This window comes from Lampetra planeri, chromosome 5 (assembly GCF_965212315.1).
Source record: "Lampetra planeri chromosome 5, kcLamPlan1.2.h2, whole genome shotgun sequence".
Classification (NCBI taxonomy): Eukaryota; Metazoa; Chordata; class Hyperoartia; order Petromyzontiformes; family Petromyzontidae; genus Lampetra; species Lampetra planeri.
The window spans coordinates 12,724,499-12,742,088 of NC_136111.1; the positions used below are offsets into that span (position 1 = coordinate 12,724,499).

The following is a 17,590-nucleotide window of genomic DNA, read 5'->3' on the forward strand; positions in this document are numbered from 1 at the left end:
GCACAGGCCACCGGCGTGCGTCGTGACGTGATCACGCACAGTCTCCTAGCGTGCATCTTGACGTAAACACGCACAGTCTCCAAGCGTGCGTCGTGACGTAATCACGCACTGCACGAGCGGCCGTAGCTACGTAAGCGCGTAGCGCCACGGCGGCTTCACGTGACATCACGGGGAGCGATCACCCAGAGAGGTGAGAGAGAGGATCGCGGCCTGGGCCGGGGATCGCGAATCTCCGCTGCTCCTTCCCCTCCCGCCTCTCGTTCTCACGGGCCTCAGGCTCCAGCTTCGAGCCTGGCTCCTGTTTCTGTTGGGTTCCTCTCGCGCTGATCTGCCGCAGGAGATACGGAGCGGAGCTGGGGGGGCACCTTGGTAACGGGTTTTTTGAAAAATACAAAAAGTGACATCACCGAGGCGGCTCGTCGCCGTGACGTCGTCGCGAGGCGGACTGGGAAAGGAGAGAGAAGCCGGCGAGCCGAGACAGCTTCGTGTGGGCAGGAGCCGTGAGTGAGTTGTTATTCGTGTGGGCAGCAGCAGGGAGCGAGTTGTTATTCATGTGAGCAGGAGCAGGGAGTGAGTTGTCATTCGTGTGGGCGGGAACAGGGAGAGAGTTGTCATTCGTGTGGGCAGGGAGTGAGTTGTCATTCGTGTGAACAGGAGCAGGGAGTGAGTTGTTATTCGTGTGAGTGAGAGCAGAGAGCGAGTTGTAATTCGTGTGGGCAGGAGCAAGGAGTGAGTTGTCATTCGTGTGAGAGCAGAGAGTGAGTTGTTATTCGTGTGAGCAGGAGCAGGGAGTGAGTTGTCATTCGTGTGGGCAGGAGCAGGGAGTGAGTTGTTATTCGTGTGAGGAACTGCGTGTGAAGGGCTTTAATGTGATGAGGAAACCGTGTGTGAGCTACTGGTATTGAGGTATCTTCGTGTGAGGAACTGCGTGTAGAAGAAGTGTTTGCATGTGATGAGGAACTGTGTGTGAGGAGTTGAGGGTAAGGTGTTTTTACATAAGCTGCTGGTAGTGAGGTATCTTCATGTGAGCTGCTGGTAGTGAAGTGTCTTCACCATGTGTACGTTTGAGAGTGAGGAGAGCTCCAGGAAGGCGTGAGGGCTGTGTCGTCGTGAGGGCAGTTCCCAGGGTGGGTCTGCGTGTTGTGCCGAGCCGCGTAGGGGGCTGCGTGTCGTGCAAGAGTACCGGTGTCGATGGGGTTCAGTATTAAACATTCAGAAACGAGAGGTGATTTATTTTCATACAGTAGACCGTGTATTTGACACGCCCAGTATAGCGCAATTGAGGCAATATGGGGGAGACGAGAATGTGGATTCGGCGTCAAAATTGGTTACTGCAATCTCAGATTGTGAAGGAATGCCTTACTCCTCCCCACAAACGTTTTTTTTTGTAAATATTCTATTCCGCACGTTCATACCTGTCATCCCCATACGATTTACCCGTATTCTCGTGCAGGGATATTGAGTTTTCATGTCCATATAGCCGTTTCAATACGGGCTTTGTAGGATGAACGTTGAGATGTATAAAGGCACGGCGTGACAAATAAGGTATGAATTGGTCTGTAATAAGGTCACTGATGAGGCGTTGAAAGGTTTGCATGTTTATCTGCAGCCATGTGTATAAAGTGCAATGTGTCAGATTGCAGATTGAGCTGTACACATCCCTGTCCTCCCGATTTCCTTCCCCCACCTCACCACGGCGTGCCTATTTTAAGCCCATTGCAATGGTGGAAAATATCAGACTGATCATGACTATGATCTCCTTGCTATAATTGAAACGTCTCACTTGTTACATTAGAGGTGGGTGTTCCTGAATGTTACTTTTAAGACGAGCGTGAAAATAATATTGCTCAACTAACTCTGGTTTCTGCCAACACAGAGAAGCTTGCTGTCGCATCACACTGCGGTGTGAAGGGTGACTTGACTCTTAAGTCATGGATGAAGATGAACAAGTGGAGTTTTCAAGCGTGGAGGAGGAGTTGTGCTATTGGAAGCAAAATGCATTAAAATACAAAGCAAGGTAAGGGCACACATCTAACGGTGCCTCTCACCACTCGGTGAACATGCCTGTTTGTTCTGAGGCTACCATGGCATGAGGCTGAGCTCATGCGAGTGTCTTCATGTCTGTCTTCAGTTGGATCGCTGCACAGGAGGAGCTTGAGGAGTTCACCATTGGTAGCCGTGAGCTGGAGGCAGAGCTGGAGGCACAGCTGGAGCAGGCCGAGGGCCGCACTCGCGAGCTACACGCCACCAACCAGCGCTTGATTAATGACCTGGAAATTATCAAGGTGTTGTACAGCGCACTGCTTTACAGCACCATCACACACACAGACCTGTACAAAAACAACCGCCATTCACCACTAAGTAGTGGTGATGTTACCATGGTGCTTGTGGCATACTAGCTGCACTTTGAGGCCACGTGAAGTGTCCAAGGCCTGTTGGCAGGAGGTCATGGAACAGTCCCAGGTGCTATGAGTTGACTAACTGAGATGACATTCAGATGCACCAACTGCTCCTACTGTTCCAACATTGCGTTTTAGCCACCTGGTGCCCCAACCATTGTGAGTGTTACTCCTTTCACGTCCATTGTTGCTGGAGGGCGACTGCCTCCAACTGCCCAGTAGCGTCCTTCACAAGCCCTCCTCCACAGATGTCAATCTTGATACCGCTGGTACCAGTCATCAGCAGGTCCAATCTGCTCTACATCCTTCTTTACCATATCAGTCCATCTCTTCTCTAGCCTGTGCCATGCCCGTTTAGCCCCATCTGTTCAGCCAAACAGAAGCTGCTTGGGCATGTTGTGGCTAGGCATGCATGCTACATGACCCATCCAACGCAGTCTCACATGCCAGAGGAGCTCACTGATGGGACTGCGTCCACATCTTTTAAGGATCTGTGAGCTGCTTATACAATCCAGTCTGGTTAAACCCAGGGTGGATCATAGGCAAGCTAGCCTGAATGTTTCCAACCAGCACAGATGTTATTTTAGAAGGCTCCATGTTTCACAAGCATAATTGTGGTCGAAAAGACCTGGAGCTTCGTATGAAGTGATAGATTGGGTAGCTTCCACAAAGCACTATGCAACTGATGAACGATAATGCCGCTCGACTGATTCTGAGTGAGACCTCGGCTGACCAACCAGAGCTGGTCATAAGCACACTGCCCATGGTAGCTGCTTTGTTTTCGTGGGGCTGATGGTAAGGCTCCATCTCATAGTAGCATGCTCTGGATTCAGCAGTAGCATCTCCAACTCCTCAGAGTGGGCAGCAATCACCAGATCATCCGCATACGTAACATTGTTGTCAATAGGGAACTATCCCTTGACTGCACCTGGGCGGTGATCAGCCTCCCGTTCTATCTATACTGGATATAAATTCGACTGGTACATCCATGGAAAGCCTCTCGAACTACGTGGTCAATGGACATCTTTGTCGCACCCCAAGGTGAACAGAAAATGGTTCTGACACCCAGCCATGCAGCTTTACCCGGGCCTGCTCACCATCATGACGGTCCTTAATGATTGTGACAAGAGAGTTTGGGACCCCAATAGCATGAAGTATAATCCAGAGCCCTGGTCTATTGATAGTATCATAGGCCTTGTCCAGGTCAATAAAGTAAAAATGTAGGTCCTGTACACCTCTGCTGTAGCAGATGGACATAGAATATGGTGTCTGTGACGGACCGCTCTGGCCTGAAACTACTTTGGGGCTCTGCAAGCCTCTCCCCAGTGTGGCTGGCAAGGTGATGTTAAATAATCCTTGCAAGGACCTTTCCCGGCACACTGAGAAGGGAGATGCCCCGGTAGTTATGATTTGTGCCGCCCCCCTTTTTAAAAATGGGGACAACCAATCCTGTCGACCAGACAGTTATAATAACGTCACATCAGGCAATCTGCACACAAATGCCACCCTCAGCAGTTTGCTTGAGAGGTAATCCCTACCCGGTATAAATTAGTGCTAGGTGGAGGGGTTACCAGCCCCTCGTATACACTGATGTTGTTACATACATAACAAGTATAACCCGTAAAAACAAAGTTTTTCACTATAAATCCTTTATATGCGTGGCGGCGAGAGTCCTCTCGTCCTCTGGCTTGAGATGGCTGCCACCTATGGGTCAGATGATTGCATTGCACCATTAAGCAATTGGTAATTAAATATAATATTTTTGTCCTAAAAAGTGTAAAATTTTGGAAAAAAAATTTCACGAACATTAATTGTCACGCACAACGAGTCTGTGTGGAAAATGTCAGCTCGATTGGATCACGGGAAGTGGGTTAAAAAACGACCGAAAGATTTGCACGGTCGCAAGCAAGCGAACCTAATATAAAGGATTTAAAAATACACCCTATTCACACTTTCAACCTCACTTCTGGCTCAACACACTCACCCCTATTCACACTTACTTAAGCCTCACCAGACCCCACCCCGTTCTCAACCCTCTCACTCAGGTAATCTTCACCGTATTCACCCTCACACTTTACTAGGTCTGACATACACTGCACTATAAACCACACAATACACTACACTATATTTAATTATATCACAGACTACAATATTTAGAATACACTACGATACACCAGCCTGTACATCGCATGACACTATAGCCCTCTTCATCCTACTCTACAGTACAGTAGTGCACAGTACTCCACATTAAATAAATCATGAATACACGATCATGCACACACACATATATAGACACAGAAACACATAAATACAAACACATATGTTAATTAAATAGTAAACAGGTGCAAAAACCCTGTTAAAGACCTGCACAGCACCATCACACATGCACACACACCTCTACAGAACCACCACACGCACACCATGACACACGCACACACCATCACACACACTTCCACAGCACCATCACACATGCACACACACCTCTACAGAACCACCACGCACACACCATGACACACACACACGCCCATTCACACACATTTCCACAGCACAATCACACACCTCCACAACACTCTCTTGCACATGCATATACCTCCACAGCATAGTCATGGACACCATCAAGCACCGGTCTCCACCCTGAAAAATATTATGCAACACCCTTGCGATTAAATTAACTTAAATCTAAACCTATAAACAACCAACTTTACCCTACAACCTGACATTGCCTGACAATACCGTGACCAATTGGCATGATTAATGATTGACTTAAAGCTTTCGTGACTGCAGGAATTCATACTCTTTGGGTCTTTCGGTAAAGTCATGTAGATAGAAAAATAATACAATTTACGACGTTTCGATCGCAACACAAGCAATCGTCTTCGTGATTTTTTTTCTATCTATGTGACTTTACCGAAAGACCCAAAGAATATGAATTCCTGCAGTCACGAAAGCTTTAAGTCATGATTTAACCGCCTCTGCGGGGAGGGTTTCTACAACCATTAGATGATTTAACAAACTCCAAGACAAGAAGATCCATCTGATCGAGTCGCTCACTTCTCTGAAGAGAAGCTGCGACACCAAGGTCATACCAATCGCCTTTATTTATGTTTGCATTCTGACCACAGGTGTTGTGGTTAATGCAGACATGATTAGCCGAGGTATACCTAGCTCTGCGATCTTACATTGACTTGCAAATTCCATCTCTAGCCCCGTCCACTTACCCTTGGGTTGTACCCATCTCAAACATTTCTGACCTTTAGCTGCAGTAGCTCTCTCGCTATGTTTCTTCCTGCCTCAGCAGTCCGCCTGCTGTATTTTTTCGCCTGAAGACGATTGCTTGTGTTGCGATCAAAACGTTGCGATTTATTTTTTATTTTTCTATCTACGTGACTTTAACGAAAGACCCAAAGAGTCTGTATATTTTTTTTTTCAAGGCCGTGCTTTTGACCATTGTAATAAATACAATTGATGTATGCTTATGAATGAAAAAATCACGATTTTTCGATCGCAACACAAGCAATCGTCTTCAGGTGAAAAAATACGGCAGGAGAACTGCTGAGGCAGGAGAAATATATATATTTTTTCCTGCGATCGAAACATTGTGATTTTTTTATTTTTTTATCTACGTGACTTTACCGAAAGACCCAAAGAGTATGATGAATGATTATTCATAATTAATTATTATGAATCATGCCTGACAAGACAACAGATTATTGAGATGGTACCAATACTACAAAATATGAATGAATAAAAACAAGGCACAATATAAATGGGACACCATACAAGACAGTAAAAATGAACCTATTTAAATCAGGTAATATCTGAAAAAGTACAAACAAGATGAGACAATTATAATTCTAGATTTGAAGTTTTCGTGACTGCAAGGATCCATACTCTTTGGTTTTTTCGGTAAAGTCACGTAGCAAAATTACTGTTGCTGGAGCAGTCACACCTGATGACGGAGGCCTGTGTTGCTTCCGAAACGTCGTGATTTAATTTAGTAGTTTTCATTTTTATTTTGTTTTCACCTACGTGACTTTACCGAAAGAACCAAAGAGTAAGATGAGACAAAATTAATACAGTACAAGCAATACAAACTTTACATGTGGAACAAATGATTTAGAACATATGAGACACAACACGGGAGAAAAACAAATTACATTTTCAAAATAGCAGATAGAAAATTCAAAGAAGACGTACAATAACAATTTGAAAAAGTATGAGATGGACAATACAAACAAAGCAAACAATACAAATGAACCAGAACACATGATACCTTTAATACATTTGAGATACATATTACATATGAGACTGTATAAATGAAATAGAAAATCGTTCTTGAATTGAATCATGACCCAGAATAATGACAATGAATAACATCATTTTGTGTTGATTTTTTTGTTGAATGTATACTAACGGTATATCATGACTTGTAATGACAGGAAAAGCTGGAGCAGCAGCATGGCCAAAGCTATCAACAAATATCTTCCCTGGAGGAGCAGTTGGCACAAATCACTGCTATCAAGGATCAGCTGCACAAATATGTGCGCGAGCTGGAGCAGGCGAATGATGACCTGGAGAGGGCCAAGCGGTATGTTACACAGTGCAGTTACAGCACACGAGGCACAGTGGTGAGGTTTATGATGCAGAGCACCCATCATGGCCCCGTAAACTGACAAGAGTGGCTGTGCTTTTTGCTGGTTCTTAGTGCAACGTTCGTTTCCATGGACGACTTTGAGCAGCGAATGAACGAGGTGATTGAGCGCAATGCCTTTCTGGAGAGCGAGGTGGACGAGAAAGAGAACCTGCTCGAGTCTGTACAGCGGTTTAAGGATGAGGCTCGCGGTAAGTGCACCACACATCCCTGTGGTGTGGTGTAGTACTGATGTTGTGGGACTCGTGTTTGTGTGTGTGTGTGGCCTTAAAGTGCACATAGCCTGGTGACAGTGGCAAATGTTGTTTGCTTATTTACATGACGGTTATCTAAACTGCTCCTGGGTCTCCCCTAGGTCGACTTGGTCTCAATGAATACCTCGTGTGTGTAAACATTGCCACTGGCGAGACATAGTTGGCCAGGCATGGTGCTGGCCACCCAGGACCTCGTGTGCCATGCCGGTCTTTGTAGGCATTTGCTGACAGCACCTGCCCCAACCGTCTGTTCCAGGCTATACGGAATTTTTGTCTCGTGATTGCATGGTGTCTTTGTATGGTTTATTGGTGTTTGGGTGTTTTTCCATGGTGTATGTGTTCTGATGTGTACCATCAGCCTAACTAACACATTTGTGAGACACATTATAAAAGTGGATACTCCACCTGCTCAACTCTCCTAGACCAGTCGGGTGGTTATGGAGAAGTTCGAGAAGTTTTCGTTACTCGGCATTGTGCTCCTGGCCAGCTCTGCTTTGGAAACAGGCCCCGCTCATAATCATATTTAGCACAAGCTAGAAGGGAGATGGGCTGATGTGGTACAGATGGACTTGGCGGTGAGTAGACTTGCCTTTGACTAATACCAATGGTGTCAAGATCTACCTCTGGTGGATGCTCATGAAATATACTACTGGGCAGTTAGGGGCAGCTACCAGCAACTCTGAAGAGTGGAGGAGCAATGCTCACAACAATAAACAAACTGCTGGATGGCTTTAACATCATCATCATCATCATATATGCGTAGGTGGCATCAACCCTTTGCACTAACCTGTATCCATGTGCCACCACGTTGAAAGCCTACTGCAAGCCAGTTTCACGACAGATCTGATGAACCCACGAGTCCCTTGAGCAGCTGACTGGATGTTGCAATTATAGTCAGTCGAGATATGCTAAAACACAGCAGGGTGGTCGTGGCCACGACAGGTGGTGCATCTATCTGCCTGTTATCTTGGTGATACCTGGGCCTGTTCTGTGACCTGCCAGCGAGCATTCGGCACTTCATGTGATCTCAAAGTGCACCCATCCTGGTACAAGTGCCGTGGTAACGGCCCTGCCACTTAATGGCTAATGGTGGTGTTGTATACACGTGGTTGATAGGCAAGTGTGTGTGTACTGGCTGTAGACCTGCGCCAGGAACTGGCGGTGCAGCAGAAGCAGGTGCGACGCTCGGCACCAAATTCACCATCAGCAGAGGTGGCTCCATCACCGGCTCCATCACCGGCTCCATTACCATCTCCATTGCCTGCTCCAGCTCCAGTGTCCGTGCCATCACCTTCCACCCCCCGTGTCCCTGGAGACATCGCCTTCGAGATGCCTGTCACTCCACGATCAAAAGGTACCTCCCTCCCACTGCCATCAAATTTCAGGGTGGCCTCTTTGTAATTGTGTTTAAGAGGCCAACATGCAACTATAGACTGGGTAACATGTGTGAACCCCGAAGGTATGTAATAGACTATGGAACATGTGTGAACCCCTGTGGCAGTATGTCATAGACTGGGTCATGTGTGTGAACCCCTGCTGCAGGAATGCCCAATGGTTACGGAAGTTCGCCACTGACCCCATCGGCTAGAATCTCTGCTCTCAACATTGTTGGTGATCTTCTCAGGAAAGTCAGTGTAAGTACCACGTTGTCTTTTTGTGTTCGTTTTGCTGATTGCCTGATATAAATATAAAAATATTAACACTGTTATGTTCAAATATTTAATTCCTGAGGTGAGGGTGTCTGCTTCAAGGAAGGTGCTGTAGTGGGTCCGTGCGGTTTTGCAGGCACTGGAGTGTAAACTTGCCTCTTGCAAGAATGTCATGCGGGACCAGCAGTTGCTGGGAAAAGTGAGCGGGAGTCTCTCGGGTACGTCTCGGACCCCCCACAGCCCAAGCCCTCCATCTCCCGGACACGACATGGGGTGAGGAAGGACTGCACACCCCAAGATGCCCGTAATCGCCCTCTCGTACTTCCCATACAAGAAACTCGTGCATTTGATCCATATCTCAATCCCCACGAAGCCAGGAGTAGCAGAGCTTCAGGCTGCACATGCCATTTCCCTTCCGAAAGTGTGCACAACGGGTGTGAAGCACTTTTTGTTTGCTCATACGACATGGTGCAATTGATCAGGAAATGCATCAAGACACTTGCAATAGTGTACGTCTACGACATGAATGTTCAATGGCTGTTTCCCGGCTGTGTTTCATGAGGATGATGCATAATTGCCTAAATAATAATTGTCTGTGTGTACTCTCTGCAGGCCTAGCAAAAGGTTGGAGAGAGCTTCCTATTTGCCCTTTGCGGGCCCAACCCCACCCACGCCTGCCTCCCCACCGGGTGGCATGCAGATCACTGTTTGACCTACAATGCCACCTCTGCAACCTGGCACCACAGTACCATAGCAACCTTGGAGCAACCACAGGCACCCAGCACACCCTACCTCAGCATAGGCTGCATACCCCAACACAAACTACCATCCGCACCTCTAAATTTATTCGGTGTCCTCTGCAAGTACTGGTCCCCCTATAGTTGTGTTCTTTAGTTGTGAAGTCCATTCGAGAATCTGCACAGAGCAGATGGAGTTGTAATGTTCACTTATGCCACAAACCTTTAAAGTGTGCGCCTCGTGCTGCCAGCTATTTACTGCGTATTTATTGTCTCATGTAGGGATTTGCTCAGCATGCGCGTACATATAGGCGGATCCGTCTGTACGCTCGATACAAGAGTAGATTACATTGTGGAGTGAGTTCAAGGCCATGATCCACTTGATAATTTTTGTAAAGGCAATCGTTGCTTGCAATGCATTTACCATGAGAAACTGGAAATTTGGTGGGAAATGGAATGGGGTGATTGAGTTCTGTCTTGCCTTTAATCTCTTGAAATGATTTGGGGCCCATCATGCCTCTCATAACACATCTTTTCACCACCAACTCCACATCAGACTGCCACACCCCATCTCTCCACACAAACACACTATCTCTCCACATCATCACAACACTACATCATCACATCATATCCACAGCTCACTCGTGCGGGGACTTAAAGGCACCATTTTTTAAAATGCAGATTGTGTGTCAGTCTTGTGAGCTTTCTGCGATCTAATTGGAAGTTGATGTCCCAGTTGCCCACGAGGGGGAGTTGAGATCAGATTCAGATTTTGGGCAACAATATGTTAACAATGGGTAACGCTGCGGCAACCATTGCTGATTTCCGGCAATGATGATCATGGCCTTGAGAAAGTGATTTTGGATTCTGTGCATCTTAACATGCCGGAGGTGCCTACGCTTGCTGCTTTGGCCTTTGAGCCACATAAAGCAACGTGCGGTTTTATTTTCAAAATGTGTTGTACAGCAGACAGAACTTTTACAATGTTCCCCAGTGCTGCCAGAAAGCTTTGAGATTGCTCTGCCCAATTCAATTCTCTGTTTCAATGGTGGACAACAGAGCTGTAGTTTCAGGTGCATAGCAAGGGTCCCAATGGCACTGCGTCTGTAGCTTGCAAGCAGGTATGTGCTTTTGCAACTGCACATGCTCGTAGTGCCATGTGAGTGTTAATGCATAGCGGTGGTACTATGATTTGCTGAAACCCCCCCCCCCATCACCAAAGCAATGCTAGAGGTAGCTGCAGCCCTTAATCACCATCACAGCGTGATAAGTAGCAACCTATGGCGATGCAAGGGCTGGAGCAGCAACTCCGCGCAGTTGTGGCAGAGGTTAAGGTTTGACTTGAAGGGTGTGTGTGCTGCTCTATCTTCTTGCTTTTGTTGTAATTCTCTAACTTTTGTCAGCACATTTCATTGTATATACGATTGTTCTTGTAAAGTGGTGGACTAAGTGAACACGACTATTGTACATAGGTTTTGATCGCTTGAGGAAATGCCTTCCACTCAAGTGACTGAAAACCGTGTGCTTTATCTTTTGTTATAAAATGTATTGGAATAAAGTTGGACTTCAAAAACATAACGATTTCTCTTTGAACATGTATGTACATTAGAGCACTTCACGTTATTACACCATCTCTAATTTATCTTAATTCCACGAACTTTTCAATGTAGAAACCAAGCAACACCAGTCTACACTGAGCCCTAAATACACATTGCTTCTGTAAGGCAGCAAAGATGCATGGCAAATTAGCTTTATTGAAATCTGTACAGCAGCGGTAAAACATTCATTAATGTAACATCCTTTTGCGTATTTATAATCACATCTTCTGTAAACATTACGCACATGCTTTTTAAATACTCAATTGGACCCTTTTATTTAAAAGGCACAACTGCACACTGTCGAGATTAGTGCTAGATGGCATCAAGTTCTGGTAAGTTACCCAAGTAATATAGAACGTTCTTGCTTGGCAAAGTCCTTGTGACTTTTGTAATGTTATCTCCGAACAAATTCAAATGCCGGTTGATTTGTCACGGTGGCAGCATGGTCATGTGGGTCTGTTCAGCACCACCACTCAAGCGAGTACTCGTGAGACGCCTGGGTTACATGGATACCTGTGTGGGAATTGGTGCAAATAGCGAACGCTTTGGTCGTGTAAGACTCATCGCTTTGACTCCACATGCCAGTGTGACAATGAGAAGCAGTATTATGTCATGTGTGTTAATGTCATGTGGCATTGTTAGTCAGAGGCACTTGTATCACGCGTCAGACTGTCATGTGAGAGTCACTGTCCGGTGTGCTGCAGCCATGGTGGTGGTTTCACGTCTTCAGGCCCAGTCCCACCATCATCCTTTCATACACTGTCCATGCCATGGCTGTTACCAGTGTGCGGCGTAGACATCGCGGCACAGCGCCATGGAAGAGACCTGTCAGACCATGGCTCTGTGCACATGCGGACGGAAGTCGCACACAGCATGCGCATGGTGGCAGTCAGGTCCTGTAAACGGCACGAGCAGTAGTGTTCTTATGGAGCCCAGCTACATCCTGTGGCCAAGGACACCCGTTGAGGATGTGGAAAGCGAGCTGGGCTTGTTTTGTATTCATTTGGTGGCAGCAACTTATGACGCCTCTGTCTCCATTGGGTAATGCAGTAAAGTGCAGAGACCGTGGCTATCAATACCGAAGGGCTGTGAATACTGGGCTCTGCCAAGTGCACTGAAGGAAATAAACATCCCTGTAGGTAAAGCTCAGCATTATGGGTGCATGTAAAAAGGGACTCACTCTGCAGATGGCCACAAAAGTTTGTCCTGTGTGGGAAAATCTGTGAGGCTCCATTTGCATGTAGGTTTTGATGGTATCGGCTGGTTGCGTGACGAGAGATGCTACCACTCCAGCCAGCACCCCGCACGCAAACCGCGTCGGCGCCTGGCCCTCCCTCTCCACTCCTGCAGGACACAAGATGCAGTCGGCACCCGATGCAGGAATCGTGGCTACACAGTTGGCATGGTAAAGGCACCACTCTGCAACCCCTGCCTTCACAGAGCCCGATGCAACCAGACCGGCCAGTGCAATTTTCCAACCATTAATGGAGGTCACACGAGGTGAGGACTCATGTCTTCTTTTAAAACCCAACAGAACCCCAAGTGTGGAGATGCTGGTGATAAGGTTTTGTACCGTGTAGCAGCATGTGCTTGGCCTGAGTGTAGATCATGACGTAGATCCCCGAGAAGGGCGCATCGCGAGCGAGCGTTGCCGTCAAGCCACTAAAGAGGGCGCGGATGCCTTCCGTCTTACGGATGCTGCTCAGTGCTCCGAACACACTCCTGTACTTGAAGCGGCCACTCTGCCTTGGAAAAACACAACATTTAGCAAAAACTCACGGTGTTCGCGGGTGCAAAATTATCCGAGGTGGTGATTGTACCTCATATCGTGTTTTTACAACAGTGACGGGCAGCATGCACACTGCAGATACGGTCCTTGCCGACAGCCCCAGCAGGAGCGAGTCCAGGGCGGATGGAGCACGATCCCTGCATCCCCACGGCACAGGACCCAGTGACGTCACTCACTATCTCTACGGAGCAACAACAAACCCCTGTTAATGAGATCGGGCACCGCAAGCTACTCGGAGCCATCGGGCCCCGATGCTTGTTCTCATCACGCTGGCTCATCTGAGCCTTTAGTCCAATAAGTGCAATTCACTTAGTATCAACGTTGCCCAAATACAAGCTCAGGCCCCATGTATAGCTACGTCGCCAATAGGACCAGCACTCGCTTTCGGAGATTATTTGGTCATATTGTGTTAGCAGTGCTAAATCACAAAAAAACTCAAGATATTCAGAAATTACACTACCCAAAAAGGGAAAAAAGCAACGTTTCTGGAAATGGCCCTTCATAGCAAATATTAAATTTTATGTGAGGTGAATATTTTTCTTACGTGCTATGAAGGGCCATTGCTCGAAATGTCACCTATGATGTATTATTTTTCCTTTTAAGGCAATATTACCTGAAGAAACTCTCTTCGAGTGAGTGCAGGGTGCAGAAGTAGATGCCAACGCCAGGTACGCAGCGCACGAGAGACTGCAAGTGACACGGACAAGGAAACAGGCATTTGTAGCGCAGGTAGAATCGTAGCTACAGAACTATGACTGTGCCACGGTAACCTCTTTAAACACATGCGTGCGCGGTTGTCAAATACTTGTGTCCACTCCACGGGGACCTGCAGACTCACAGGGCCAAGTCCCTTCCAGAGGCCACGCACGCTCTCCGTACGCACCACATGGGTCAGCACGGACACCATCCGCACCCTCGGGGACCTGGCAATAAAAGGGGCGACATAGGCCACATTGAAGCTGGGTCCACACCTGAGTTGCATGTAAATGAATCGCTTATATGTTGGCGTCTCTGCAATGAGTTGTGAGCAGTTCCGTAACTGGTTTCTTACAGTAGGCTTTGCAGCAGTGAGCATTGGTGATTATACTTATAAGTCCTGCTAAGAAAAAAACTGGTGTGTGGTTGTCTGTCTCACTTGCTTGATGGTCAAGTCAATAGGACCACGATGCAGTTTTTTTGCACAATGCATAAGGCCAAGTGTGTTTTGTACATTGCTGTGTTGTCTTAAACTTAGTAGACTTACTATTAAGCGTCACGACCAGCAAAGTGATTATTTCACCACGTGCACATTTGCGAACAATGATTGGTTGTTAGAATCTTCAATATCTTGTTTATTTTTTTAGAGGCAGTAAATTAAGAAATGTTGACCAATAGAATGCATTCAGCAGGCATTTCAATACCATCGGTAATAAATGAAGCCATAATTTAACGAAACTGACAGCACCAAAGGAATCAGTCACTCCAAATACCAGAAAATGTTTAACACACTTCTCAACACAGAAACCTTGCTTTGCAACTACTTACTCAAATGTGGTCAAAGCAGTTAGTTGCGTAATTGATCACCGGCCTCGAGACCCGTTTGGTGGAAGAGTTTAGGCATAAACGCGTTTTTATAATTAGTGTATGTATGGCTAGTTGGGGTTAAAGGCTAAATTGGCTTAAAAGTATATGGATTTTATGGATTTCAGACTTGGGGTTTATGGGACTACAGGTAGATGAGTTTAAGGGGTAAATGTGTTTTTTTGTAACAAATCGCGAACCAATACAGAACGCATAGCTTGCATAACGGGGTTGTCACAATTCATGAAGGACAGTGCCGATGCAACTGAACCATATAAAGGGGAAGGGAGGTAAAAGGTGGGGAAAGGGGTCCATTACCCCCACCAAGCGAGGACACCACTTGGGGAGAAGATGGAAAGTTAAATTGGGAGGGGATAATAAGGGAGGGGGAATATAACCAACCAAATGAGGGAAACATAGGACAAGGGGGGGATAGGAGAGGGGGGACAAAGAAGACCCCTAAAATCAAATAATATACATGCGGCTAATGGGCGTTAATGCTATCCTTCCAACATTCCAAGTTTCGCTCCCGGTTAATCATCTTTTTTGAGTCCATTTCCTGGCCCCCTAATCCAACCAGCTCATTCTAGGCTCCATATGGCCTCGAAGTATCAGGACTCATGCTCCATGCCTGCATGTGTGAGGAAGAGGTAAATGTGTTTAAAAGTTTAGGGGTACAAAAGTGAGGGTAGACTCGTTTTAGGGATATTAAGGCATTAGGCTTATGGCAGGAATGGGGAACATTTTCCTTATTGAGGGCAAAATAGGACTGCCAAATCACTTTAGAGGATTACACATTAACATCCACACATCAGCCCCGTTACTCCAAAATGCAACTTTCATTGCCAGAAGTGACGGAGCGCGCTAATACTGTCGTGATAAAGTGTCGTCGTGTCGAAGACATTCCCCTCTAGTAACCGATTAGTGTGGGTAAGATGCATTCACCGACGATTAGCCGTCGATGAGACAGCGTGTTTCAATACCAGTGTGGTTTGTACTAAAGCAATGTTGCTGAAATTACGCAGTCCCACAAGGACATTGGGCCGACGGCTTCTGTAAGAACAGCTTTTATTTGTATTCTACGTGCACATTGCCAGCCTATCTCTTGTTATTTGTTAGGTAGTCGGCCTCGTGTGGCTGCCGACCGTAATCGATAGATAATGTCGCGGGTGGCACAAGTAGCTACACCGGCCCTGATGGTGCACGAGATCGGCGAGGTTCACGGCTTTAGTGGTAAATAGTTTGGACGGGGTCCCAGATGACCGCTGTTGTTATTGCTGTTGTTGTTGCTGTTGTTGTTGTTGTCGGGGTCGCACCGTGGGAGGCTGGCGGCGCTTAGCAGCTGGAGCCGCGTCTTCACCAGGTCCAGGGGCTGGAGCAGCAGCGTGGAGCACGACCCGCTCAGCGCCCCGCACAGGAAGGCGCGCAGCGCAGAGCGCGTCTACGAGCAAGAGGGGCAACAGCAGCAGAGATATCAGCAGCAGCAGAGACATCAGCAGCAGGGCGAGATATCAGCAGCAGCAGAGACATCATCATCAGCAGTAGCAGCAGAGACATCAGCAGTAGAGCAGCAGCAGAAACAGCAGGAGTAGCAGCAGCAGAGGCAGTAGGAGCAGCAGCAGCGGCAGTAGGAGCAGCAGCAGCAAAGACAGCAGCAGCAGTAGTAGTAGCAGAGGCAGCAGCAGTAGTATCAGCAGCAGGTGAAGGTCTCTCTCTCCCGGGCAAGGGATGATGTCCTCTCTGCCTGCACTGGGCCTAGGGAGGTCCGCGTGTTTACGGCCTCCTCCCCCCGTCCCCACCGTCAACTCGCCTTCATCGCCCTCACGTTCAAAGGCCATCGCCAGATATTATATGAGGATTCACCCTCCTCACCTCCTCCTCACCCTCACCTCCTCCTCCTCACCCTCACCTCCCCGGCCTCACGATCACGTCCTCGTCCTCACCCTCACCTCCCCGGCCTCACGATCACGTCCCCGGCCTCACCACCAACCCCACCTCCGCCACCGTCCTCACCTCTACTGCCTCCATGAATCTCGGCAGCAAGGGCAGCCGAGAAGCGGAGAGTCGCTCGGAGTCATGGCCCCGACAGAGGAGTGGAGAGTTTATAGCCCCGAGAGAGAGAGAGGGGTGAGGGGGGTGGTGGTGGTGAGGGAGAGACGAGGGGGTTCACAAGTTGCCGGCGACGTGGTCCCGCTTGGCGGCGCTGTCTCCCTGCTTGTTCATCGACACCAGAGACCGGGAAGGGAGTGGAGAGGGGGCGACAATTGAACCTCGTGGTAGCATAGTACCCCGGCTCTTGCACAATATCCGTGATGCAGAGGTCGCAAACGGGTTTTGATTCCTTACCCGTACCCGGCCGCACCAGGGTCGCAAACGGGTACCCGTATCCTACCCGATACCCGGCTACCCGTACCCGGCCGGGTATCGGGTAGGGTACGGGTATCGGGTACCCGATTGCGACCTCTGGGATGAAGCCATGTTGCAGGCGCGGGTGGGTTGATTCTAGGAACTTGAATTGTGAGAAGAGACAAGACGTTGGGAAATGAGTGACAAACGGTGACTCACCAGTGACTCACGGCCTACCCGTACCCGGCCGCACCAGGGTCGCAAATGGGTACCCGTACCCGGCCGGGCGGGTACGGGTAGCCGGGTATCGGGTAGGGTACGGGTATCGGGTACCCAGTTGCGACCTCTGCCGTGATGCAGTCATTTGTAGTCTGTGTTGATGGTCGGCGATGTGGCAATCGACTCATCTGGACGAGCTGTGCTCACGATGCACTATCACGGTGTGCCACGTGCTGAGAGCGTTCGGAGTGGCACCGATTTGGGATTGAGTGGTAGCCCAGTCATGGAGTGAAGTTACACCCCTGGGAAAAAAAGTGTACCAGAAATAAAGTATTTAATTGCCTCGGCCATTCTGTATTATTTGGTACCCCGGGGAACCGCTATAAAG

At 47.9% G+C, this 17,590-nt stretch overlaps 2 protein-coding genes across 8 annotated transcripts; one reads left to right on the top strand and one right to left on the bottom strand.

Annotated features, from left to right (window-relative positions):
* Positions 1-64: 64 nt before the first annotated feature.
* On the top strand, positions 65-11,268 carry NDEL1 (nudE neurodevelopment protein 1 like 1). Of its 4 annotated transcripts, none has more exons than XM_078594470.1 (9): positions 65-190; positions 1,877-2,017; positions 2,132-2,285; positions 6,839-6,987; positions 7,105-7,241; positions 8,446-8,658; positions 8,847-8,938; positions 9,090-9,226; positions 9,566-11,268. In XM_078594470.1, the coding sequence occupies exons 2-9, from the start codon at positions 1,932-1,934 to the stop codon at positions 9,663-9,665; spliced, it is 1,068 nt and encodes a 355-aa protein (XP_078450596.1). In that variant the 5' UTR covers positions 65-190; positions 1,877-1,931; the 3' UTR covers positions 9,666-11,268. The 4 variants fall into 4 exon arrangements, with proteins under 4 accessions (XP_078450596.1, XP_078450595.1, XP_078450597.1 ...); XM_078594469.1 differs by having other exon boundaries at positions 186-504; XM_078594471.1 differs by lacking the exon at positions 65-190 and adding an exon at positions 197-500.
* A 156-nt stretch (positions 11,269-11,424) lies between these two features.
* SLC25A38 (solute carrier family 25 member 38) lies at positions 11,425-16,748 on the bottom strand. 4 transcript variants are annotated; one of them, XM_078594475.1, is made up of 8 exons: positions 16,651-16,748; positions 15,954-16,078; positions 13,916-14,000; positions 13,691-13,764; positions 13,109-13,214; positions 12,862-13,030; positions 12,469-12,632; positions 11,425-12,129 (listed from the first exon to the last, which is right to left on the bottom strand). In XM_078594475.1, exons 1-8 carry the CDS (start codon positions 16,663-16,665, stop codon positions 12,007-12,009), a joined length of 861 nt encoding a protein of 286 aa, XP_078450601.1. In that variant the 5' UTR covers positions 16,666-16,748; the 3' UTR covers positions 11,425-12,006. The 4 variants fall into 4 exon arrangements, with proteins under 4 accessions (XP_078450601.1, XP_078450600.1, XP_078450603.1 ...); XM_078594474.1 differs by having other exon boundaries at positions 13,883-14,000; XM_078594477.1 differs by lacking the exon at positions 16,651-16,748 and adding an exon at positions 16,547-16,619 and having other exon boundaries at positions 13,883-14,000.
* Between the last annotated feature and the right edge of the window lie 842 nt (positions 16,749-17,590).

Bases quoted from the DNA above. Each gene is read 5' to 3' on its own strand.
- NDEL1 (XM_078594470.1), top strand. From the start codon at position 1,932: ATGGATGAAGATGAACAAGTGGAGTTTTCAAGCGTGGAGGAGGAGTTG. The intron at 2,286-6,838 runs GTGTTGTACAGC...TTGTAATGACAG, and splicing joins ATGACCTGGAAATTATCAAG to GAAAAGCTGGAGCAGCAGCA. The intron at 7,242-8,445 runs GTAAGTGCACCA...TACTGGCTGTAG, and splicing joins GTTTAAGGATGAGGCTCGCG to ACCTGCGCCAGGAACTGGCG.
- SLC25A38 (XM_078594474.1), bottom strand. The intron at 14,001-15,953 runs GTGCGACCCCGA...TTTTATTGCCAG, and splicing joins AGCGCCGCCAGCCTCCCACG to GTCCCCGAGGGTGCGGATGG. The intron at 13,031-13,108 runs GTACAATCACCA...TTTCCAAGGCAG, and splicing joins TTGTAAAAACACGATATGAG to AGTGGCCGCTTCAAGTACAG.